Source organism: Prinia subflava, chromosome Z, assembly GCF_021018805.1.
Source record: "Prinia subflava isolate CZ2003 ecotype Zambia chromosome Z, Cam_Psub_1.2, whole genome shotgun sequence".
Lineage (NCBI taxonomy): Eukaryota > Metazoa > Chordata > Aves > Passeriformes > Cisticolidae > Prinia > Prinia subflava.
The window spans coordinates 74,510,791-74,538,572 of record NC_086283.1 but is presented as its reverse complement, the minus strand read 5'-3'; the positions used below and the strand labels follow the sequence as shown (position 1 = coordinate 74,538,572).

Here is a 27,782-nt window from a genome sequence, read left to right as displayed (position 1 = left end):
CTGAATAATCTCTATTCTCTCAGACACGGCCTAACTCAGATTTCACTTATCAGATGCCAGCTTTCTTTTGACATAATCCTGTCCAGATAGGAGACTGCTTCATTCTTTCCAGTATACAGAGTACCAATGAAATGAGTTTAGAACTGTAAATTGTGGGCTGAAGTTTAATGTACATCACAGAACACAGAAGACATTCAGATCTAAAAAATACCACACTTTCTTTTAACATTTTTACAAGGAGATGCTGCAAAAGTGGAGTTTCCAAATAAGAGATGTTTCTTTTTCAATAGACAAGCAATGGTCTCTCTGCACACCTTGGAACAGCAGCATTCAAACCCACTTGCTGAATCTCAGTGTGTCCCACAAAACCCACGCCATGTCTAGTTTGTCTATTGCAAAACACCAACAGATTGGAAAAACTCAGTAGCAACCAGGAAGGCCACTCCTTTTTCAAAAGGAAAAGGAACCAAAATTCTCATCTTTAGATATTCCTAACAATTAAATATTTTAATGAAAAGAGCTGCTGTGACCAACATTTTAGTAAAGGAATATTAGAGCAGTACTTACTCTGCCCATTTCTCGTAGCTTAGTGAGCATGACCACAATTGTAGAATTATGCTCCCAGAGCATTCTCCAGAAGTCTTCAGTTGTTTCTGCTAAAGGACCCTGTGTAGCTATGTAAGCTTTTTGATGTCTATGTAAAAAAGAAAGTAAATTAAGAGCATTATTTTAATCAAAAAAGTGGATTTATGCTCATGTTCTCTGCTTATATGAAAACATTATCTGGAGGAAAATGTATACACTATTAATAATGAGCACATTAAATCCTTATTATGATTTTTTAATCAAACTATAGCTTTTTATTTTTAGAACTTTGAGAGGAAAATTACTTTGTTAATATTATGATGTATGACTTTATCATTATTATTTAAATTTTAATGCAACTCTAATTGCTCAATTTTGTGTGCTGTAAAAAGCACTTAAGAAACACTTAGTTGTGCTGGTTCATTTTATAGAAATAACTGTCTAACAATCTATTAAGTTTAGGAATTATAGCATCAAACAGTTTCTTTATTAACTTCATTTCAACAGTCTGATGCCTCCAGCAAAAGTAAGGCAGGAAGAAAATTTGGGAACGGAGTGTGAATTTCCAGGTCCTAATATCTTACCAGTAGAAGTTACCACCAAGTTGTTAAAAGATTGGGTCAACAGCTTTATAAGAAGATGACCAGTTTGTGTTGTTCTTACTTCTTTCAAGCAACAGTCACCTTTGTGGGTGACAGTGGAGATGAAGTTTATTTTCGATTATGAGCTGAGGCTCAGAAAATTATCTCTGTGGATATGGATGCTCAGACACACCTAAACTATGGCAAACATAGGCAAAAAATGCCATTTCCCTTTCATGGCTTTTTCAACCAGCTTCTTTAAGTCAGCTGAGGGCATATTTTGCACGTTGTCACAAAGATGCCGGTGGGCTGCACATCTGTTTACATACAAAAGGCTTTGGGTAGTTAGGTCAAGTCTTAGTCAGTGTTCCAAGACCACAGGTTATCATTTTGACACTTTGACAGAGTATATCTCCTGTATCTTACTTCTATACATCTTTTTAAGCAGAATAACTGTGAAGAAACAGGGGCCCAAATCATGAGCATGCTTAAAATCTGATTAATGTTCGGCATGTAAAGCATACTGAGAGCTCTCATTGGCTTAAACAAAGATAAGAATATAATGCTTAAGATTCTATGTAATTTACAACATTTTTCTATATTACATGCGGTAAAAATACAAATCCTTTAATCACCCGACCAAACATGCCCTTGAACAGATAAAAAAATTTACTAGATTTCAATACTAAGTTTTGTTATCTTCAAAGTAATTACAATGAACAATTTTGTAAACTTTTAAACAGCACAGAGAAAAACACATCACTATTTGTACCTGTATCCATCAATGAAACTGGCATTAATGTAATCAGAGCCTTCTACTCCTCGGATGGGCTGCAAGCATACCCTTGTGGATTCATATGGCATAATATTGACAAGGCGATTTTTGAATTTATTACATGGAAGATTGGCACTGATAAATCTCGAAGTGTGAGCCTTAGAGCTAGCAAGACGCTGTTGAAAACAATGAGAACAATTATGGCCAAGCATAACAAGGCAAGTGACACTATAAAGTTTTATAATCTCTGTTCAGTAGCCATTAATGAATAATTTCAATTTCAGATGCTTATTTTTCCATATTCTACTGCATTACCCAAATATTTGTAAAGCTTCTTTAATACCTTATACAAGTACAATGTCTGCTCCACTAATGTATTTGGACAAATTCCAATATTAAACCACTACAGAAACATATATTTCAAGATATAAAAACAATAAAGGAACAGCACAGTTAAATCACCCTCAACTGAACAGTTCTTGTCCAGACACCTATTGAGAACTGAACTGTACTTTTTACAAAGAACCATCTTCCTAAATTAAAATTTTAGTCAAATGGTGTCTTTTATCTTTTGATTACTGGAAACAACTGGTGGAGAACAGAGCAGCTTTAACGTTAGACCATTTGGTTTTGGTTACCCACAACATAAAATCCCAGTACCTTAAATTCCAGTTCCATTCCTGTGACATTCTCGCCTGTTTCTATCTGTGTCAGCTTCTGGATATATGCATACAGGTTTCTGGCTGGCACTTCGGTATTTCCACATGTCACTGCTTCCAGCAGTGCATCATGGATAAAGATGTATTGGTCCTCAGTTTGAACCATGTAATTCCTCTGTGCTCTCATTAGAGTTACGTGGCCATAAATATCTACAGTCTTTTCATGCTTTATTCTCTCTAACATGGCATCTATCACAATGAAACAGCCAGTCCTGCCGACTCCAGCACTAAAAGAAATGAACACGAGAAAACATGGAGAGAAAACATGGACTGCTTCATTCACTGTGCTTACTTTTACGTCATTCAAGTTTTAAGTTTTGTAATGCTGATTTAAACAGCACATGTTTCTGAACATGAACATCAGCTTTTATGGAAGAGGTTAGTGCCTTGAAATAAGTAAACTCCTTAAACATCCATTACAAGCAATTGAGAACACAGATTGCTTTTATATATGAGATGTTTGCATCTTGCAGTTTCAGGTTGGACTATAACAGAAATAAAACACCTTGCAGCATGTTCTCAAAATGTATGTTCTTAAAAATGGAAATTACAGGAGACGATGAATCCTCTAAGAACTCAAGCTGTATTTGTAGCATGATTTCTAAGTCATTAAACATGCTGTTGTTGCCATTCTCTTTACAGAGGTAAATTTATTGGCAAACAATAATCTAACAGAAAATGAGTCTTACATATTTCTATCGTACTTGGCTGGTAAGCCTTCCACCCATCTCCCAACCCTGCTGATGGGGTTTCTATTAGCACAGTTTGTTCTGCCCTTTGCTGTTTCACTTGGTTAGGACACACTGTTAGTCTTTGCAATGCTGTGATAGCTGTAGGCTGGGGGAGATCCAACTGTTTGGATGCAAACTGTACACAATCAAATCAGACCACCCTTTTGCAGCCATGTGTCAGATTGAAATTTAAGAAGCTGGGTTTCAATTACTTGCACACATGTAGCTAAACAAAAGTAAAGTATAAAATGTAACGGGGGTTTGTACATTGTTTTTCTGTCCAGGATCACATCATGACTGTAACAATAAATGATAGTTTCAAGCTTTCTAAATGCCTAACATTTTTCTGTTAGTGACTGAAAATGAAGTACATAGTATAGCAGACAACAGTTTATAAACCCTCAAGACATTGAGATTAGCTAAATTAAGAATATTTAAGAACCCCACAAACTTTTGCAATTTTTTCAGTATAAATACAAGGAAACAGAAATAATTATAATCCAGCTTCTAGAGTACAACTATATAAAACCCAAAATTTCTCACAGTTTCTGTATTTTCCAGAGATATTAAATATTATAAGTCCATCCTGAAATCGATTAGCAAGGTCAAACATTTATTTCATGCATGACACCTTAAGAATCTTTGCCAGCAAACTGAATTTCCTTATAACAAAATCAGAAGGCAGTACAGAACAGAAAGCTATTTTATCTTATATGAGGTAAGTCTTCTTTCTAAGACAGCACATTTACATATTGTTAGTCACATATTCTTGCCATAGACTACTTCTCCAAACAGCAGATCCCCTTTAGATAGCTGAGGACTTCTGATAACAGACCAAATATATCAATCTCAACTTTCTTAGATGCCACTCTGACAAGAATTAACCAGTATTCTGAGTTTAAAAAAATTTACCTATCGTTGATATTCATCAGTGGGAGTTGTAGAGAAGGAAAAATAGAGAAACAAAATGATGGCTATCCTAACTAAACAGTAGTTCATTTAACTTGTATAATGAAGCCCTGCATTTCAGGAAAACCTGTTGACATTAACATGGCTCAAAATCATGGAGAAAACCTCAAAAAGCTGTCTCACTATTGTGGTGTTTTTGAGAGTTTTATTTTTTTCTTGTAACAGAAATCAAAAGAAGTAGTACACATTTGTATGTCAGATTGGTTTATATCAAGTTTTAAATGATTCCTTCAATGATTGCTCCTCACATTCAGTTTTCATCAGTTTAATAAGTGTGGGCCAAGTGAGAAATATGAACGTTTGGCAGTACAGATTTTCTCAGTAATCTAGAATATGGTTCTTTTTCCTGTAATGTATTAAACTGCTGTTCCAACATCATGTTTATAACTGGATATGCCATTTTTTCAGGTTGAATGTGAGAAAGGTCACTGGGTACCTGCAGACCACAACTGCAAAATCCCAATCCAGCTAAAAGCTCGCACCTTCAGCTGGAATGAAAAACTTTTAGTTTTTCTTTTCATGTCTTTTACTATCATTTATATACTTATTTTTCCATAAGCAAACTCAAAGAGTATTTTATTTGAGTATTAGCATACTCTAGCACAGAAGATATTTGCTAGTCTACAGGTTTGTGTAAAAGTTGTGAAGATCATGAAAGCAGATCCAAACACATTATTATGCACTCATTTCATAGTAAGGATGAAGGGGCTGACATACAACATTTATGGAGGTATTTGGCTTCATTGGGCTCCTGACACACATCTCTGCAACATGCAGCAAGATGTTTTACTGTCCTAAAGTGTTCACTACATTCTAGTTCTGCCTGTTATAAATGAGCTATGTGCCTACCAAACTACTCTTCCTTTCCACATAAAAATGGAACTAGTGCTACGCAGATTTTAACTTAATTCCTCTATGAAATGTGCCCTTCCTGCCCCCAGTATCTTCTAACTCCAAACTACAACAGCTTATTTCAAAAAAGAAATGATCCTATCCTAATTTTTTAACCCATTTCTCTTTCTTTTCTACTATCACACAGTCTATTTATATGGTATGATGCTGCTGGGAAGCCATACAGCTTGAATCCTCACTAATACGCCACTGAAATACAAAAAAAAATTCCCTTTCATCTGCTAACCATGATAATTCCACTAACAAGAACAATTTCACAAATTATTTCTACTTTTGTTATTGACTTTCTTGCCCTTTTGGTTTGGATCTTCTGGTCTTACTGTCAAACTTAGAATTTTCATTTCAGTTAATGAAAGAACTATTACATTTTCAATCTGAAAACCTAGATTTCTATTAAATAGACATGCCTATTAGGAAACTGTTACTGCTTCAAATATTGTCATTTACAGTATTATATCATTTGTTTTCAATTTCTAAAATCATGACTGATTCAGTCCCATGAGCTGAAACATGCTTAATGTCCTGTGATGCAATATAGCTAAAATAGCGACAATTCAAAAAAGGAAAATGGAAGAGGCATAAGGGGGACATTCTGAATTCAAATCACTGTATGGATGTGTTAAAGGTTGGCTTTTGTGATTAATTTGTAGCTGTTTAAATGATGACCCTTTACTGATACTTCAGTGATTTGGCAAAGGAAGGCAGTGTAATTACCAGTATTCACAGATCATTTAATTGGAAGCAAAGACAGTAAAATACAGACCAAAAATCATGTAGGACATTTTTGACTCATATCAGGGGAATATTTTATTGAATATTACTGTTTCAGATTGAATGAAGCTTGCATTTATAAACTGAAAGTACATGAAATTGCTTGTGATATGGGAAATATATAGAACGGTCTGGATTTTACTGAGGAACTTCTAATGATTGACTAGATTCCAGTCCCATAGAAATTCTGTAGTAGTTCTGACAAGAGCAATATTTAAATTATTTTCCCATTTTGTGGTTAGGAAATTAGAACAGAGCAGAAAATCACCCCTCTGGCCAGGAAGCAGCAAAAAAAAGCCCCTTGTAAAACCACTGAACATCCTTTTGAAAAGAAACATCTGATCAAAATAACGTAAAGACCTTCTACAAAGATATAAATTGAAATTTCATTTTGGAAGAGATACTGGATTTCTTCAAGAATGATATAGCAGCTTATAAGAGACCTCTGAGAATTTATCTGCTAGTGTACAGTGACTTTCTTCCCTTCTCACTGTGGTTAAGGCTGGATATCAGACAACAAGGATGGTGTTCAGCACTTCCTTAGGTGCAGTGCTTTACCAAATGTAAGACTTCACTGACTGAATTTTCTTCAACCCTAGGCTATGTATGGAGGCAACCAGACTTATCACTGAAGTCACATAAAACGTCTGAAAAAGAACATGGAATGAAAAAACCCCAGTAAAACAGGAGAATATTTCAATACAAGCAGATAAAATTCAGTCTAGAACTTTCCCTGGTTTTCATAGGTAGTAGACAAAAGCATGAGACAGTCATGCTTATATCTTTCTTCCTTTATGGAGATTTAGTAAGATTTTTCCTTTCAGTCTCTGTATTCTCAGAATTCTAGTATTACCATAAATTCTTCAAATATAACTGCCCCAGATTTAAGTCTATGTATTTTGTAATATGCACCTGCAAAAGCATAACAATGTTCAGGAAGCAAATTTGTTCTTCATCTAATCCCAAGTACAGCTCTGGAGAGATCAAAGATAAGAAGCTGTCTTACGAGATTGTAACTTGAACACAAACCAACTCTCAAATACTAAAACACAAAGAATCAAATCTACCCCAAAATTATCTAACAAATTCCGTGTACAGGAAATAATTGTTTACTAAAATAATTTTAAAAGCTGAATTTTCCATGCAGGCTAAAAATATAGCACTAGTAATGTTCAACAAACAAAAACAAAAGTAAGAGAACCTTCTAACAATGACATTTCATTAGAGCACTTCAAATCCTCTCACCAGTCGTAAATTAATGTTACATAGAGGAGATGAAACAAAAATGACCATTTGCTTTATACTTGCTAAAAAAGAACTAGAATCATGAAATGAAATTATGAGAATGTCAAACAAACAGGAATTTCAAACAAACAGGACATAATTTTCAAAGTAGTACATAACTAAATTGTGAAATGCATTGTTACAGAATACCATGTATGACAAAAAGAAATTCAAAGAAGAAAGGATCAATTAAGGGTTATTAACCAACATGTTACAGACACAAGCTCCCCTACAGAAATCTGTTTATTAGATTTCACTGGAATTTGGATAGGGACTCTGAAAAATAACATTCTAGACATGTCCTAGGAGAGAAACTGAAATGCACTGTCTAAATTTGGTGTCATGATCCTACATAGTTACAAAATGAATAAGCATTCCATTTCCCAGCTGTAAATGATATCATCCTAGAATTCTTATTTTGAATCAACACTTCAGCCTCCAGGTACCTGACACCATTAGGAACTATACCATTGAAAAGGCGCACCATTAATTTTGATACTTGCATCTTCTTTCTTGGAAGGGACAAATTATCATAACCATTCTTATGAAATTCGGGTGACCAGGGACTGGGAGAGGATTGGCCCTGATCGACAAAAAGTGGGCATCAAATCTAAGGCCATGGGAGATGATATGACAGGAAGGGGAACATCTGGTTAGATTATGGAGATTAGAATGGGATTGTGGGAAAGGTTATGTTAATGTAGTTGATCCATATAAGGCAATGTTTCGAGTTCTTGTTAATGACTGGTTGGTAATGTTTTACATATATGGTAATGTAATTGTTCATTGATTCACTGCCCTATTGTCCACTGTAACAAAATCTACATAGTGTTGTGTTTACCCCATTACGGGGTCTTCAAAGATTGTCCCATACAGGGTACGGCTTATTCTTTTGTTGGCTTCCTTATTAAAATTGTTTTTTGGACAACCTTTGTCGTTCCTGTCCCTGTTCAATTGCCACCCCGGCTGGTCCGGTCGAGTCGCAGTGCTGGTGACATATTCTATCTGCTTCTTTCCTGAAACCATGAATTCTTGGTGAAAAAAAATCACTTACTGTTCTGCCTATGAGATGAAATAGCAGAAATTATACAGAACTGAAAAGTTCGTTGACTTTACTTCATTTCACTTATTTTTCTTATCATGGTTTCCCTTCAGAAATGATTGTTGATTCTATATAACAATACATGCCATAATCCTGTTTTTCATGGAGGATTTTTACATATACACCTTATTTAATCACTATGTTATCTGATTTTTTTTCAATTACTCAGACATACAAAGAAAAGGCATTAAAATAAACTTGATTCCTCTGTACTATTTTATCTGTGAACAAGGGTTTATTGTGATTTTTTTTTTTCAAAATTAATTCAGTTCTCAGATATTCTTCTTGTTATTTTCCTACTTTTCTAAACACAATCTTATATATGCAATGTACTGATTTCTGTATTTAGCATCAGAGTAACTATCCTAAATATATCTTCTCTGTGATATTTGTGGTTTCAGTGTATATTTTACATTTTTGTATTGTACAATGCCTTCTTGACATTATGAATTCCACTAAAGAAAGAATGATCTAAAATTGACTGAAACAGAGTTTAGAAAAAGAAAATATTTTAAGGTTAATTTTAAAAACACATCTTACTGTGACTTGTTACTTTCAATTAAAGATAGATCTATGCCTGAACAGCTGTAGTAAGTGCAGAGAATGATATTTCTGGGTAATTTAGCTGAGGAAGTACACTGTGATCCTATTGTCAATAAATAAAAGTGAAGATTACAGCACAGCAGAGAAATCAATGAACAGAAATTATGCTGCTTGCTGCTAACAACATCTTTGCAGTTCAACCTGCATTCTCAGAGTGGAATGTTTTCAAAAGTAGCTTCATACTTTTGAATATTTCTTTCTGTGCTTTCATTACATTTTCATGGAGAAGAGCTATTAGCCTATCAGTGTGAGTAACAGAAGGTGAACAGATGCTATCTGAAAATGAATTAAAAAATTGTGGGAAGAAATGTGTTCTGTAGTACTGGATAACTGGAAGACCTTGAAAGTACTTGCTAGCCACTAAGATGATTCCAAATTTCACAGTCCTCTGGACCCTTCCCTGATTCTAGGTGTTGGTATTCCTATTGTGGCCAACAATTCCATTTTTTCTTAAAAGCAGATGCCCTCAGGATTTTTTCTGGTTGGATTTTAGACTGATGGAACAGTGATGAAGTCTGAGGTTGTCATCCAGACACAGGACTTCATCTAGTAAGTACAAAACAAAAGGAATTTGTTATCACCAGGACTCTTTAGCCCACACTTTTTGTTGTTGTTGTTGTTTTCCCCCAGTACAAATCAGAGTTCAAAGCCCTAAATGAATCTGTCTACAAATTTTTTTTTTTAATTTTTTTTCTCACTCCCCTACTCCCCACCTCTCTGCTCTGAAAACTTGGAAATAATCAGTAAATTAGTCCTGAACCTTGAAGTTGATACGACTTTAGTAGTAGACCTATTGTTTTGGATCTTCGTCTCAGAATGTCTCTTCCTTTTCAATCGAAAACTAATTTCCCTAGAGGATATATTCAGAGGATGAGACAAACTTGATGTTGTTGCCTCTAGATTTGGTTTAAACTGACTTGGTTGCAATACAGTACTAACGTAGTGAGATACTGCACAGCAGAAAACAGAGTTAAAAAATCTGAGGCTTCTCTGATGAGCTCATATGAAGGTTAGTCCTGTTTTTTTCAGATCAAGCAGTGAAAAAATAATACCCTAGTTAATATCTGACAATACGTCACTGACCACTGAAGATCTTGGTTACTGTTACTCATTACAACATTTCTTAACCTCTGAAATCTTTATCTCTGTAACACTGAAAATCAGGTTGGGAAAGGTTAATACCACTAAGCATTTCACATTTCTTAATCACAACTTGTCATTTAGAGGTTTGGCACTAATCTCTTCCTTTTTTCAGGATTTTGAATTTATGAGCAAAAATTGTGGGCAAGTTATCATGGAAATAATGGGAGTTTTAGCGCAGAAGTTTCAAGGTAGCTGTAAAATGAGCCTGGATAGTATTATGGCATTAAAAATTGTTTTTAAAATTCAGGTGACAAAAAAATAGACATCATAATGCAGAATTTACGTGGAACAGCACTCACTGACAAAATGTGATAGTAAGTGATGAGACCCTGAATTAAGTCTATAAAAGTATGAAAAATGAAGAAAGATTAATATTCAGGGCAGAATACTGATTGGAAAGCCTCCATGAAAAGATAACAGTACTATTTTTAAAGCTGCATTTTACTTTTAGAGACACGGGGAGAGGATTTAAAGAGACTTTCATGCTGATTACTTTAGATAAAAATACAGCCTGTTCGAAGTTAGCCAAACACGCCGGGTAGCCAAGTTGATGCAATGTGTTCCTGCATGCTCTGTGTCTATGGATATTGTGAAATTTAATGTAGGTACAGCTGGGAAATCTCAGAGATACCCCTTTCCAGAATTCAGCTATTGGGTTATAAAAATATTTTCACATTTCCTGCAGATGGCTGGATTATTTTCTTCACTCATAATTTTAATTCAGAATTCATTACGGACAGCTGCTGGCTCTGATAGAACCTAATTGCTCTTTTACTAGACTCAGCTGCAAGCAGTCAGATTTCCTTTTCCTTTGTAGAGTATATTATATATAAACATGGGTGGGGAGAAAAATAACCAATTAACTAAATACATATGGATAAAATGACTCACTAAGAGTGCTGATCAAATAATGTATCAAACTACAGCTTAGGTCAAAGGAAATTACAGGCCTTGTAGGACATGATAATATATATATGGAAATAATTATCAGCACCAACATGTTTGTAATTTGAGATAACACATGGAAAAGGCATTGCATTTGTTAAAAAAGTCTTACAGACAATTATTACATTTTAATGAGGGGTAGGTTATTTCACCCAGCGAAAAGTCATCAGTCTTCAGCAGACGTGCTCGATTAAAACCATTTGTTGGCCAAATCGAAGTCAGGCCTCAGAATGTCCACTGGGCAACTTAGAACAAAATGTGACATAATCATGCAACAATTTTTACTGCCTTACCTCTTACTAAAAAAAAAAATCCCGAAGAATAGTTAATTTTACTCAGGCTACCAAAAAAAGAGTAAATCACAAAATGAGGGAACAGAGACAGCCAGCAAAAATGTCAAGAATGTGATGATTCCGTTCCACCTCCCTCCACATAAGAAATACTGCAGTGGGTTAGAATATTTTCTTAGTCTAGTTTTTTATCATGGATGACCTCAAGGAAAAGTTGTAGACATGTAAAACATGAAACATCATTAAATAGAATATTTTTTAATCCTTTTATCCAAAGACATTTAGTGAAATGAAGGGACACATTTAAATTAAAAGTAAATAAGTATCTTCTAAAATTTATGTATGAAACTACTTAAAAAAGGAAAAAGATAGTTAATACTGCCTGGTTTTGTTTTTTGAAACATGTACAATCATGAATATAAGCCAAAAGGTATCCACCAGTTTCTGTAGGTAGCTAGAGGAATAAAGGGGGAAAGAATTGAAATCCTCATGAAGCAAGGCTAAACTAGTCACTAACTGCTTACTGCTGGAGAGGAAACTTTACTGAAATATTGTTGACATTGGAGTTTTGTACTTTCCCCTGAAATTTCTGATATTTGCCATCGTCAGAGACAGGATACTGGCCTAGAAAGAACACTGATTCTATCTAGTAATAGCATTCCCTGTGTTCCTTTACAGATTTCTGACTGCTACCAGAAACAAATCTTGCCCTGTGCAGTCACAGCAGCTTTTTAGGATTTCAAAAGATAATCCACCCCTGAGTCACATCAGTGGGGGGTATAATCCCCTGAACCATAGGCTAAGTGCCAACCAAATATGGCTTTATACACATATGATGGATTTAATCAAAGAGAACACAAGTAGGTGTTTTTCATTATTGGAACCTGCATGATGAAATATTGTTATCACTTGTTGTTTATATGTTTTTGAATTTTAATAATGGTTTCAGTGATACTTTCTGAGTTTTAATGCTTATAAAAAAGCAAATACTATACATACAGCAACTACAGTTCAGGTTTTAGAAAGGGCTTTTTTGCTGTCCAGAACTGGTTTCTAACTGAAGACAAAACCTGAAAGTGGATCAATATCAGTTTGCTTGTGTTTGACACCTCTTGGAGGATTTACAGATAATACAGAATAGTATTTTCCTATTTTAACAAAAAAACCCTATTAAGGCAAATTTTAAAGGACCCACCATATTGTCACATTAGCTACGACATGCTAGTTCTTGTCATATTTGTACTTTTAGGTTTTCATATGCAAGTACCTAAATTTAAGGAAAAAAATTAGAGACCTAAGCTAATAAGAACAATGTTAAGTTGAAGAAGGATGAATTGGGGAATAGCATTTTTGCTATCAAGATGATTGTAACTAGTGACACTCAAATTTGAAAGAGAGAAAAGAAAATACAGTATTAGCCATCCATCACTCCATCAGCATACAGATGGAGACACTACTTTTTGTCATTACACTTGCATGAACAGTAATTACATGAGAGTTCTTGCATGTTGAGCGTATAATATCCAAGGTCTTAATCTGTAAGGTTTCCAGAATCTGAATTGTCACAACCTTGGAAGCTTTTATGGTGAGAATATGAAAGAAAATCCAAAGTCCTCTTTATTTGTGACATATCCCATCCATGTATGTAATACCATTCAATACAAAATTACCAACAATTCTTGGTATAGCAATTTCTTCATTCTAGCCTTTATCAATTTTTCTAGACATTTTCCCTTTTTTTTCCAGTAGATTCTGCAATTCTAACAATTGATGAAAGACAGAGAAACCATCCAAAATTTTCCAAATCAAGTGAATCCAGTTCTGCTTCCTTAAACAGAGATGAGGCAATTGAGGCATAAACACTGCAAGCCTTATTTCCTATATGTTGAAATTAAGCAATTTCTAAGAATAAAGAAATGTGTAGAAATGAAACTACTCCCATAGAGTTACTCTGACTGCATGGTCTGAGTTGCTGAGGTTATTAATACAGATTACATGCAAGGAAAACATGGACATTAACTTATTTCTATATTTTTACATTAAGAGGAACTAAATATCTTAAGTAGGGTTACCAACTATACATCTTTTCAATATGAGATTCTAACAACAATCTAATCCCTCTCTCTTTTCTATTAATGAACAATGACTATGAGAAAAAAAATATTTATGAGATGTACAGTGATCCACAGCTAGCAGCTGAAGAGTAAACAGCAAAACAGTGTTTTTGTACAGAGATGATATCCAGCACAGTTTAATACACAGTAGCAACTCAATAACTTCTGGACAAAGACATGTGGGTAAAGCAGAGAAAATTTAGAATGTTTATGACATTAAAATACCTGTCATACTAAAATGCTTTCACTGCCTTTCCTCTTTAGAGGTTTCAGCTTTCCAAAGAAGTTAGGAAAGGTCCTGGATTGTTCTCAGGAGACAGAAATGGAAGCGATGAGGAAGATTCTAGTATTTTTCAATCTTACTTGGGTTATTTCTAAATATGAACTGGGGAGTTTTTTCCCCCACCGTGAAAAAGGATAGGCAGTCATCTGCAACCTACTCACTGCAAGGATTAAAAACTGAGCACTTGTAAGGCCTATGGCAAAAGAAGCCATTCAAATGATACAGAAATGAAATAAAACAATCCACTGGAAAATCATTGCCTTTGATAAGTATAATTTTTTCTTAAATGTTCTATTTTTTATTCACAAACACTGAACAAAAATAAGGTAAGTATTCTACTTTAGGAAATAGAATATCATATGGTGCTTTGTTATTTTTTTTAAATTATCTTGTTTTTCACTCTGCTAACTGGTTACATTAGTGTAGTCACACACAGATTTACTTAAAACAGTCACATTCCTACAAACATCCAAGTTTTTTTGTTAGCGATAGCAGCATTAACAATACCTGCTAAAGCTTGAAAAAGCGTCTTAGAGATATGCCCCTTGGTGCTGGTATTAAAGATTCAAACATACAGGATTGCACTAACATGTTAAGCTTTAAGTTAGTATTACTGAACCAACTATTTAAGTTTCTGTGATGTTTTGAAAACATAGTGGCATAAAATTCCAAACAGCCTCCAGTACCGGTTTATTGTGATCTGATTAGCACCTGTTTGCCTGCACTAATCCAACTTCAAACAAAACGTGTGTTTTCCCCACTATCATTAGACCACACATTAGAGTCTCACCAATGCAAAATCCTAGGATTTAAGCCAGCATTTTTCATTAAAGAGACATTTTTTTCTAGATCAGCTCTGCAAATTAGAGCAAATCATGCAGAAAGACCAGTGAGATTGTGGTATTTATCAACTTCTGTACAAAGAGACTGAAAGGGTAATCTTAAAACATAATCGTAAAAAAAAAAAAAAAAAACGCATCCATGTGCATCCACTATTTCAACTAGCACAGAAAAATCTTCAGACAAGTTTCTCTAAATAAGCCAACCAAGATTTGAACACATTGTATAAAATACCTACAAACAGGATGGGATTGCTAAATTTCATTTGTGGAGCTTTGTTTTTTTTTAATTCAGCTGTAATTTATCAGCTTTTATCTTCCAAATCTCACAATGAGAATAAGGATCATGGACCATTTAACTCAACCTTGACTAAGGCTCTACTCTACTAACTATCTTCCCTGGTAGACACAGACAGAAAACTTTTTTCTTGGGAAAAAAAGTACCGTGAAATTACATATTTATGTTACAACAACTACACCTTTTCATGGAGATAGTCCTTACAAAATATCTGATTACTTAAATTAAAAAACCTTGCATTTAGATTAGACCTTGATGTTTCCACTGGTACTCCGTAATTCCTTCAGCAATGAACTATGCTTTTTTTCCCCTTAAAATTAACATACCTATGAACATATTTTAGCTACCTTTTCCATTTAAAATCCTGCCAACTTCTCTGCACAGGTGTGCTGGTTTTGGCTGGGTTAGAATTTATTTTCTTCACAGACTTCTTGCCTCTGTTTCAGTGTGTGGTGCAGCTCAAGGAAGATGGGGGTGCATGGAAGGTTGGGAGCAGACAAAGGTGACCCAAACAGGTGACCCAAACTGACCAAAAGGTTCAGATCATATGGCATCACACTTAATATATAAAGTGGGAGAAAGAAGAGGGAAGGGGGAGACATTTGGAGGGATGGCATTTGTCTTCCCACGTCACTGTTACGTGTGATGGAGCCCTGCTCTCCTGAATATGGCTGAACACCTGCCTGCCCATGGGAAGCACTGAATAAATTACTAATTTCCTTGTTTTGCTTTGCTTGTGTGTGCAGCTTTTGCTTTCCCTATTAAACTGCTTTTATCTCAGTCTATGAGTTTTCCAGCTTTTACTCTTCTGATTCTCTCCCCAGTCCCACTGGAATGGGAGTGAGTAAGCAGTTGTGTGGGGTTTCGCTGCTGGCTGAGGTTGAACCACAGCAACAAGTAAGAACCTTGGTAGAATTTCCTTATGAAATTCTCCACATGTTTTTGACTTCTATATTAGATTCAAATTCAATTCTGTACAGGCAATCAAACCGTTATTAAAAGAAGATGTCTAGATGACACGCAAAGATGCCTGTTGCATATACATTAGTAATAAATAATTACTAATGTTTTGGAAATTCTGATCATATAATTCTGTATTTCTTTGCTATTATCACACAAAAATTATTAAAAGTACTTCCATTTGCATATCTTTGACGTACACTTTTCAGAATTTGTCTTATCAAGTTTAGTAATTTAGAATGGTAATATGTACATTCTCAGGTAATTTCACTAGACAAACTATGTTTTCTTTTTCTGGTCAATGTTATGTGAACAGAGGGTATTAAAATATTTATGGGGTGGGCTCTTCCAAAGTCAGGTGTTTTCAGCTCAGACATCTTCCCATTAAGCACACTGTAATTATTAAATAAGTTCTTCACACCTGCAAAAGCCATTTCCTAGGAACAGGATATTAAAATAGCTTACCAACAAATGAGGCTTTGATAGACACTTGTCTGGGGCCACTTGTGAACTGGGTTATCTGTACCCTGAAACCATGGAGCAAACTGGAAAAACCATTAATTCCTTAACATGAAATGGACTGAAAGACAACTGCTGGTCAGTATTAAGGCAGATGGGTGAAAATGCACTAAGGAAAAGCTTGGGCTAAACCTTTCTCTTCCAATACTTACCTATAAATACAGAATAAATAGGGGGCTACTCTGTAAGGATCAAAACACAGACAGCTGGCTCTTGTATACCTCACCCACACAGGGCAAGAAATAAATTCTCCCTGTACTTAGTTGTCTCACAGCTTTGTTTTTCAGTTTCTATGGTTTAAACATTTGCAGAAAAAGGCTTCCACAGATTCTTCAAGCCTACTCTTCCTTTTTATCAAACACATTTTGAAAGGCAACTCCCATTATGTTTATACTTCTTTAACATGTGATTATTATAATTTCCTGAGCTCTGAGAGTTTGGTAGGTAATGGAAGAAATATAGAACAAAATAGTGATGTCTCAGATGGCTTAACATTGCCACTATAAATCCTGTGTTCCTTCTAGAAACTAAACTCAGATTACTTCTTCAATGAGATACCATTAAAAACGTTGTCTACCATAGGCAAAAGATATAAGATATGGTTATGTATTATATTGTTTGGCTCCAGTTAGAAAAGTCTTAAGTACTTTTTAAATCTGGATGATGAAATGGGGAATTTAATGAAAAGAGATTTAGGCGGTCCTGAACACAAAATGGGAGACAATGACAGACAAGACACAGAAGAAAGACAAGAGAAATATTAAAAAGGCTGCAGAGGCAGACTTGGGGACAGGAACAGAACAAATGAAAACCAAGAAGTTTGTCAAGTACTGAAAACTATCTCAGTGGAAAACAGCAACTAGTAGAGGGTAGGAAAAGGAGATGCTTGGCAAAAAGTAGTATGACAATTACCACTAGAATGAAAATCCTACTTCAGAAAAAGTACTAAGAAAGGTAGGAACATATTTCATTAAACAGTTAAGCAATGCAGTATCAACAGTGAAATAAATTTGAGAAAACAATGGAATTGAAGGACACAATTAGAAAAGGAAAAAAAAGGAAAGCACATTCTAATTTTAAACCAGGTAATGTGCAGAGCGTGTCTTTTTTATGAGTTTGAAAAGAAATGTTTATGCATGTCCAGTACCTTAATTTCAAATCAAATGGGAAGAAGTTTTATGTTGTTGTATGAAAGATATATCCTTTAGCCTAAAAATACTCTGCTGATGCTCTATAGTTGTTCCTATTTTGATTTTTTTAAACTGATTTAATAACCATAGAATCATAGAATAACCTGAGTGGGAAGGGACCCACAGGAATTATTGAAGTCTGGCTCCCGGCCCTGCACAAGACAGCCGCAAGAAAGTCATGTTGTATTCCAAATGATGAGGCAATATAAATCTCTGAATAGAATGTTGCTACAGTGTGCCTGAAAAGTGACACCCATGTTTACACTATTACTGTGAGAAGCACTTCATTAACTTCATGTTAGCCTATCAGTTGGATAGTCAACACATTACACTGAGAAGTTAATAAAGACTTTCATAAACTTTGGACTTTCCAGAACACTTGATGATAAGTGTGCAGCCTGTTTTAATTACAGAGATAATAAATAAATTTTTAATTTTTTCAGAAACCTGGTTTCATTAATTCTGCCCACAGAAAAATCGTTAGGAGTGGAATCTAAAAACTTGCTAAATAATAGTATATGTGAAAGTCTGTTATTTAGAGGTTAGGTTGTATGAAGTGATTGAAATCTTAATGTCTCAAGTAACTATGGATAAGGCAAAAAACTTATGTACAGCAGATTATGCTTATTGCAGATAAATTATTGATAAATAAATTAATAGGAATTTGGGATAAAGAATTCCCTCAGGCAGAAAATTATATTATGTAACATGATCACCACTTTCAATGAAATCTGCATGCAAAAATAATGACAAAGAGAAAATAATGACCTTGTACTTCATCAGTACCACTGAGTGATAACAAGAAATGCATTTTATTTAATAGCCATAAGAACTTATTCAATTTGCCTATTTTTGCATTGTGGTAATTTAGGCTATTATATTAACTTAACAGATTTTCCACAGTGGGAAGATTAATTTCTTCTATTAAGTTTGGTTTTGATATAGAGTATAGCATCTTCACAGTTGAGCAGCTTTGGAGGTATGCTATATATGGATCAAGCTAATGAAGTTGTATGTTAGGAAATCTAAAATCCTAGACAGTAATCAAAATATTTTAATACCTTGTAAATGCAAGTACAAAAAGATTTTTCTCAATTCAAGAAATACTCAGCAATTTTTTATGAATATATTTGGGTTGTTACTTATAATTATTCCACATTTTTAATCCTGGTGTTTCGATAAACATTTAATATCTGTGTTCCACGTTCTCTGGTATTTTGTAAACAGTCTGTGCCTTTCAACATTGAAGTTCTGCTTCTTTTGTTTTCCTGTTGAATTTATTTTCCCATCTTGTTTACAGGAGGCCCTTTCAATTATTTTAAAAATGTTTAAATGATCAGTTTCCATGGCTGCATTATCAATATGATAAGAAGTCAGAACTAGACATGGTGGTATGCTGTAATTACTATTTCTCAGATTTTGGATGACAAAAGCAAGACTGGTTCTCAAATATGCTAAGCATTTGTAACTTCAGTGATCTATGTGTAGTAGCTCTCAGCCTTACTAATAGAAGGTATTCCAAAAGTAAGTTCACAAGGAACAGTGATCTTAGAACTTGCTTTGAAAAGGTCTACACAATAAGCTATATAATATATGACAATATAGCCCTGGAATGAGGGAACCCATCTTGCAGTTTATTTTCTATCAGAATTGGTACAAATGTTTTGGTAACGTCCTTATCAACATAATTTTAAGGCTTTCTCAAAGATCTGTTCAGCAAATTCCAAAGAAGCCGTACCTATTCCTCTTCATTGTCCACAGTTCCAAAACTTGAAGAGCAGCTGACATTTTTTCTTCCAGTTTTATTAATTTATATCTTATGATGTCTGAAAAGGTTTGCTACTTTGCAAAAATGCATGGAGAACTCATTTCCCTGGAACTGGGTTCAGCTTGCTCCTTAGGTACACCCTTTGCATTTTCAGCTCCTCAAAGTCCTAAACCTGGATTTAAGCTTGAATACAGATTCAATATTTTTCATGAAACTTTGAATTTATCTATCTTAATTCTCATGTTTGCTACTTTCTCACACAATATAATTAGTAATTTCAAGAAGTGTTTCACTGCTTAAAACACACTTTCTTCAACACTTTGGATCTTAAGCCCAAATCATCCTCTTCCTTTTTCATGTCTCATTCTGAATGCCACAGATAAATTTGTATTCTCCCCACAGACACTGGAGACACTGGAGCTCTCTCGAGATCTTTTGATGTCCTAAAACTAAATTAATTGTGCATAGACTAAACAAAATTATTCTAGCGTACCCAAGCTGGCAGTGCCATACTCAGGTCCTTGATTTGCAATCCAATCATCTTTTTCTTTGACAGACTCAGAAGTCTATTTGAAAGAAAATCATACTTTAATCTGCAACAAAATGGAAAGCAGCAACCTTGACATAACATGTTTTGAAGAAACTCCTGGGCTTACCTGCAATGCACAACCATGGGTCCAGCATCAGGTGGGTTGCAAGTCTTGACTCGTCGCAGGAAAGCTAAGAACGGCGTTGGGTGTTCTGGGACACCATGGTCAGGCCAGGCAGTGAACTGGAATTGCCTCACTTCCCTTTTCTCACTTGAGCCATTCTATGAAATTTAAAAGCTTCATGACAAAACTGCTATTGATATTGGCACTTCTCAGTGAAACAACTGTAGAAGCATACATACTAGTGAAAATGGTTTAAATATTTGGGGTTAGCGAGAAAAAGAACTCAGGCTCAAATTAAAGATTCTAACACTGTAAGATCTTTAACTGTACTGTACACTTGTGTACTGGAAGTTCCACAGACTTAATATTCAGGTTTTTCATGGTGAGAGCTCTGCATTAACTTAGAAAACTTCATGTTATCAAGAAAATGCATTACTCTGCAGAAGTCTCAATGTTCAGCACTGTTAGAAGGAAATGAGGGAGAAAAGTTAAAGGAGGGGAAGGGGAGAAAGGGAATAAGGAAGTATGGGAAAAAAGGCATGCAGGTAAGGCAGAAAGCAAAAGGAAGGAGGACAAGGTGACAGGAGGTTGGTGATAGGAGGGGAGAGGAAAAAATTGCCAGCCTTTCAATTTAAAAGTATACAGTAAGTATATATAAGTATATATACCTTGTAAAGTGCAAATGTACGAACACAGTAAGTTGCCAATTCAACAGTGTCTACAAGGGTCACTTGGATTAGTCCGTAAGTTTCTGTGCCTCTGCTTGGCCAGTATTGATCACACTTCACCTGCAGTGAAAAACATGTTATCATTTAATATATTTAGTACTGAAATTTATTACATATCTGACTGTATATCACCATAGTTTTTAAAAGTATGTAGAAATAGAATGGCCAGCTTCTAACACAAGAAATGTATTTTATCATGCACAAAAACTACTCTTTTGGTAATAGATTATATAGTATCTTCTTCCATAATGGGCAAGTTCAGTAGGACAGATAATTGAGAAATGCTAACAAGCATAGATACACTAAAAAAAGAAAACTTATAGTAGCCTAAAGTATGACCTATATCTTCACTTTTCACAGTCTATAATTTAATAACAGTACTAATCCCTTCAAAACAGAAGAAAAAATTTTTAAATATTTGCCATATTTTACTTTAGTCCCCAAACATAAGCTACTGCTTTGACATTAATATTTATTATGTATAGAAACAGTAGCAGTACAAACAAGTATTTTTTAAGAAATAATTTCAGTACACTGATAAATGAAAGGGCATCAGCAACTCTTAAGTAGACTGTGAGAAAAAGAAATCCTTCTGAGATCAATACCCATAAGAGAAGAAGTATATAATGAAATTCGGTCCATAGGCATTTAAAAAAAATAAAAAACTATGTTTAAACATAGTTTGGTGAAGAGCTCATCCATCAAATTTTAAAAAACATGGAACATTTAATGCAGATGAATCTTAATTTTAAAATATCACAAGTTTAGAGTATTAAAAAATGCAATAACTCTCTGTAAGATGACACATAAGAGAACCATGTTTTTATCATCATTGCTAAGACACAATAATTCAGTTCAGTTAAGAAGGGTATTTACAATGAAAACTGTTAAGAAAATAGAACTGTTGAAACCCTAAACCCACCAGAAAATGTAGTACGAAGCAGTATGGAGGTCAAGTTATTTTAAACATTTTACTTTCAGTGGCTGATGAGTGAAACAGAGAGTCAATCTCTATTCTATTTATAACAATACATTCTTACCAATTAGGAATAATGCATTTTTTTTTCTAATAGAAGTCTTCATTAATCACTCTAAGCCAGACTTATACCAATTTCAATGAGAATACACTAAATGTAAAATACAACAAAAGTGGAATATTGCACAATATTTCCAATTAAAAAATGTGAATTGTCATGCTGATCCATGAAAAAAACTGATTACTTCCCTAAAGTGGAAAATTAAGATATGTATCTTTGAAACTCATGTGTTCTCCAGGTTCTTCATTCTGCACAATACTTATTGAAAAAAGACTTGGTATGCTTTCCAGCTCTCCAGATCCAAATAGCTTTTGCTCAAAGATCATTTTATTTTAAGGCTCAGAGGTCACAGATCATTAACAGTTCACAAATTACAGTCTGAGAACAAGTAATCTAGATAGAAAGGAAAAAAGATTCTAGCCACTAAAGCAAGTGACAAGAATTCATTAGTGGCAAAGGGAAACAATTTTTTAAAGAAATGATAGTTTAATTTAGAGATAATGAATTGCAACGAAGTAACTAAAAATGTTTATTTATACTGTTCTATTTAAAAAATGAGACCAATGCTGAAAAAAATCTCTTACTAAGTAGTTAAAAAATTACTTCCTTGTGTCATTTACTGAAAGTATTGTAAATAGTTCACAAATATCTGTTGTATACTTGCAAGATTCCTAGCACTTGCCTTCTTGGTCTGTGTAAACCAAACTGAAAAGCATGTTTTCCATTGAGAACATTAAATATAATGATAGTAAAAGTAGTTTCACTTTCTTATTAATACAGAAACAGTGCAACATGTCTATGTTGGTTACTTGTATTTTAAACACACAAGTTGTGGTTTATTATTTATTAATTCCCATAGAATGACACATTTTTTCATAGAAAGTGTTGATACCTAATAACTGTAATTTGTAATCTTAGCAACTACTGGTTTAGTATAAACTTCTTACTAAACTTGGGATTTTTGAAGATTTTTTCTTAATTAATAAGAATGATTTTTTAATTAAAACAAGAGAGAAAAGTGTAGCTGTGCCTTTGCATGCTTAAGTATCTTCTCTTCTTCACCCTGCAGATCTCACATATAAATTGTATGCTCCCAGAAAAAGTAGCAGCTTCCAGAAAGCATTCCTGAAAAATTAACCAGCTTGCAATTCACTAACAACAAAATTTGATCAGGTTGAAAATGACGGAAAATGTTTATTTAATTTTTATTTTTTAGAGTAATCTAATGTTAAGAATATACTTGGACTCAGAAGGCTATAGACAACTGTTCCTTTTCAGTTTGGCTGGGAAAAAAGAAACGTTTCTGCTCCTTTAGGTGGAGATTTTGTTTGGGTTTTTCTTTAATGTACTAGTTTATCTAACAGAAACTTCAATTATGGTGTAATTTTTCTAAAATGCTTTCTGTGAGAGCTGTGTGATGCAGTGAAATGCTGCTAGAAGCAGACAGTGAGTGTTCAATAAGAAACTCAATTTGGAGAATAGTATATGTATTATTTGGAAGTGAAAACTGATGAAAATAAGTATAAATTCTTTTAGAAAGAAAACCTGATTTCGATTTGATGTGGACTTGACCTTCTGGAAGAGCATACGAAGTGTAAGCTGATTGAACTGCATCTTTTGCCCCTTTTGCCTATTGATTATTCTCAGAACAAGAGGTCTTCTTCAGAGATGTGTCCTTATGTGACTCTTATCCGCTTTTGCTTTGTGATCACAAACATTATATTCCCAATACTCCTAACAATTTAGAGTCCAATTTATCTTTGTGAGAGATCAAACAATGTTTCCTTTGGACTTCACTGGCAGCAGAGGACCAGATAATACAAGTTAATTGGTAAGACTACTTTCTGAGACAGAGTTCTTTTCAAATGTTTTACTCTATGTTAAGATCCAAGTCTTCAGCTCTTGAAGTGGGTTATATATTCTATGTTCTTTTCAGAAAAAAAAATTTCAACCCCCTTGAGTCATCCAAAGTTTAACACTAAATGTCAGCAAGACGATTTTGAACTTCTTTGCTGAATGTGCTCTTACTTTAGCTTTTTGGTCCATGTTCAATTTCTCTGTAGTAAGAACATTTCTTCCTTGTTTGTGTAAATTATTTGGAAAAATAAATTAACGTGGCCAAGTATGGTGATGATAATACCAGCCCTCCACAGAAATACAATTACAGTGGTTTTATTGTCTCAGTTTTTTTCCAATATACCTTTGATGACCCCTCACTTCATAGTCATCATCTTTTTCTTATCCATGTAGCTGCAAGTTCCAAAGGTTGATGCTTTCCCTGGCAGACTATATTCACATACACCCATTGAGAGTTTTTCTGTGCCACTAACTGAACATGAGAATAGCTTTAACTAGTAATTATCTAACATTAAATAATAATATATTAGAAATAATACAGTGGTGATTTAAAAGAGTGAGGTTTTTTAAGAGAAATGAAATTACAAATACTGACAAGCATATCTTTTACTAATACTTTCACACCACAGAATTAGTAGGTTGGCAGAGACCTTCAAGATCATTGAGTCCAACCCATGTCCTAACATCTCAACTAAACCACGGCACTGAGTGCCACATTCAGTCTTTTTTTAAACACATCCAGGGATGGCAACTCCACTACCTCCCTGGGCAAACCATTCCAGTACTTTATCACTCTTACTGTAAAAATTTTTTTCCTAATATCAAACCTGTATTTCCCTTGGTGCAGTTGGAGATGGTGTCCTCTCGTTCTGTCAATTCCTGCCTGGAGAAAGAGACCAACCCCACCTGAGCACAGCCACCTTTCAGGGAGCTGTAGAGAGTGATAAGGTCACCTCTGAGTCTCCTCTTCTCCAGGATAAACACCCCCAGCTCCCTCAGCCGTTCCTCACAGGCCTTGTGCTCCAAGCCCCTCTCCAGCCTCGTTGCCTCCCCTGGATGTGCTCAAGTGTCTCAATGTCCTTCCTGAACTGAGGGGACAGAGCTGGACCCAGCACTGGAGCTGTGGCCTCAGCAGGGCCGAGTGCAGGGGAAGAACGACCTCCCTGCCCCTGCTGGCCACACTGTTCCTGATCCAGGCCAGGATGCCCTTGGCCTTCTTGGCCACCAGGGCACACTGCTGGCTCATGTCCAGCCGCTGTCACCAGCACCCCCAGGTCTCTTTCTGCCTGGCCACTGTCCAGCCACACCGTCCCCAGCCTGTAGTGTTGCAGGGGGGTTTGTGGCCAAAATGCAGGACTCAGCACTTGGACTTACTAAACTTCATCCCACAGGACTCTGCCCATCCATCCAATCATTCCAGGTCTCTCTGCAGAGCCCTGCCACCTCCCAACAGATCAACACTCTCCCAGCTTAGTGTCATCTGCAAATTTACTAATGAAAGGCTCAATCCCCTCATGCATGTCATCAGTAAAGATATTGAACAGAGCTGGCCCCAGCACAGACCCCTGAGGGACACCACTGCTCACTGGCTGCCAGCTGGATGCAGCACTGTTCACCTCCGCTCTCTGGTCCTGCCATGCAGCCAGTTCCTGACCCAGCACAGAGTGCTCCTGTCCCAGCCGTGGGCTGCCAGCTTTTCCAGGAGTGTGCTGAGGGAGAGACAGTGTCAAAGGCCTTGCTGAAGTCCAAATAGGGAACACCCACAGCCTTCCCTGCATCCACCAGGCGGGTCAGCTGGTCATAAAAGGAGATCAGGTTGGTCAAACACGACCTACCCCTCCTAAAGCCGTGCGGGCTGGGTCTGATGCCCTGGCCATCCTGTCAGTGCTGCATGGTGACACTCAATATAAACTGCTCCATAACCTTACCAGGGACTGAGGTCAGGCTGACTGGCCTATAATTACCAGGATCCTCCTTCCCACCTCTTTTGTGAATGGGTGCCACATTGGCCAGCCTCCAGTCATGTGGAATGTCACCAGTGAGCCAGGACTGTTGGTAAATGATGGAGAGCGGCTTTGCAAGCTCATCTGCCAGCTCCCTCATCACCCTGGGATGATCCCATCTGGGCCCACAGATTTATGAACATCCAAACAGCTCAGCAGTTCTCTGACTGCCTCCTCCTGAATAATGGGGGGACCATTCTGCTCCCTGACACCATCTACCAATGCATGATCATACGTTGCACACTGCCAAAACCACTACATATGACATGAGAGCAGCTCTCAAATGACTAAATATATTAAGAAATCTTTTTAAGTACCGTAGTAGTAGTTGTAGCTAGAATATACAACTAATGATAGGCACATTTTTGTAACTTGCCTCTCAAAAATACACGTTATTGTCTTTCTCTACATTTCTTCCATTCAGACCACGCAAATCTTTGCTCTTCGTGGAAGTACAAGTATTCACTGAAAGCAAAGCTATAAAAAAATGTAAATGCATCCTCTTCCATTAAAAATGAGAAGCTTGAGACATTTTCAGACTTGAAGGATTTCAGCTACAGAGTTCCTAATATTCATGGATATTCACACTTCAGCAAGTCACAGACACTAGAGAACATGCTGCTATGCATCAACAGAGCTGAAGGAAGTGTATTTCCATATGAACATATGAATACAAAGATTTCTGACATTCAAGGGTAGAGAAATAATTTTCCAGTATAAAGTTCTATCATTCAGGCTGAAAAGCTCCTTCAGGTGATTCTTAACACATGAACCAGTTGTTACAAGCCATCGAAGTTTATAAGGACAAAACGAAAAAAGATTAGGAAAGAGACAGAAAACTAATGTCAGGCAGATACATGTAGCACATTACTTGCTGTATGAACAGTGTATGAATTATGTGTAATCTAGAATATAAAACATCATTGGTACATAATTTCTTGCTCTGGTTTTCTTACTTTAAAAATAGTTTTGCAGACAGAATTTTCAGATGATCTTCCTTCAATAATGGAAGAAAAATAAATTATTTTGAATGGTAATAGTAACTATGCAATAAGAAAGATAGTGACAATTGTTGGTGATGGAACCTGTCCCAAACCCTATCAGACTAGTTTACTGCCTCAGACGTTTCAGGTAATGTTCTTTCTCCAAACAGATGTTAATCCAAAGCCATTTTCTTTTTCCAACAGTGTCTTGCCACCAAAAGATTAGGCTGATTTGACTTGAAAGCTAAAAGACACTGACAATAGTATCTGAGATTATAGTGCAAAGATTAAAAAAAAATAAATCGGAGTACAGACTCATGTTTTTCGATTTTATTTGAATAAGATGTGCTCTAGTGTCACTCACTGACCTCAGTCTAGGTCTAAATGAAAGATGGAATATAAATTCATAGTCATAAATAAGTTTTAGACTTTAGTCTTAATTGCAGTAGCCGCAAAAAAACAAAAGTTCCAGTAAGAATCTGGAGACAACACAAATGAACCATAAGCTAATCAATTTGTAACAAACTTCAGTCCTGTACCAAGGCTTCAAACCCACCATCATTGCATCCCTACTTCCTAAAATTTCTGAGATAAGATTATTAGGTTAACAGTTAACACTGAGAGATAATTGATTAATTAAAGAGATTATCCCCAAAATTTTTCCATCCTGATCCTTATGAAATGGTGTGGTGTGGTTATTATAAAAAGGGAAACAAATATTAGAAAGAATATTGGGCATGTTTAAAAGTGTCCTCTATCTCAATTTGCATCTTCATCTATACAAGCAAAGAACAGTTTAAAACTGTATTGTTGACATCAATGTGAGATGCCCTTTTTAAGCTCTTTGTAACAGCAGGGAAGGTATGGTTGTAATGAATTCATTTTGAAGGATGAGTCTGTCAAATAGTTAAGTTCAGCAAGATTTTCCAAAAAGGTCTTGAAAAGCTTTAAATGAATGGACTGACTGGAAAAGTGAATGTGCTGACTACTTTTTGTTTCATCTTCTTGTACTCAAGGCTGATCACTCTGTGCAGCCTGAATAATCCTTTAACTGAATAAGATATTACAGTATGAAGAACATATTGAACATTTCAGCCTGCTATTCAAGTGCTGTAATGCAGATCTAGTATTTTCCATAAA

The 27,782-nt window shown here is 35.5% G+C and overlaps 1 protein-coding gene across 1 annotated transcript in view; it reads right to left on the bottom strand.

The window, feature by feature from the left end:
• PTPRD (protein tyrosine phosphatase receptor type D) overlaps nt 1–27,782 on the bottom strand; it is a 369,891-nt gene that overhangs the window by 16,703 nt on the left and 325,406 nt on the right. Inside the window, exons 24-28 of the mRNA XM_063422525.1 lie at nt 20,703–20,822; nt 20,038–20,192; nt 2,602–2,887; nt 1,939–2,117; nt 568–694 (exon numbers count right to left, since the gene is read on the bottom strand). Of these exons, the coding sequence (XP_063278595.1) occupies nt 568–694; nt 1,939–2,117; nt 2,602–2,887; nt 20,038–20,192; nt 20,703–20,822 (867 nt within the window). The remainder of the gene's footprint in view (nt 1–567; nt 695–1,938; nt 2,118–2,601; nt 2,888–20,037; nt 20,193–20,702; nt 20,823–27,782) is intronic.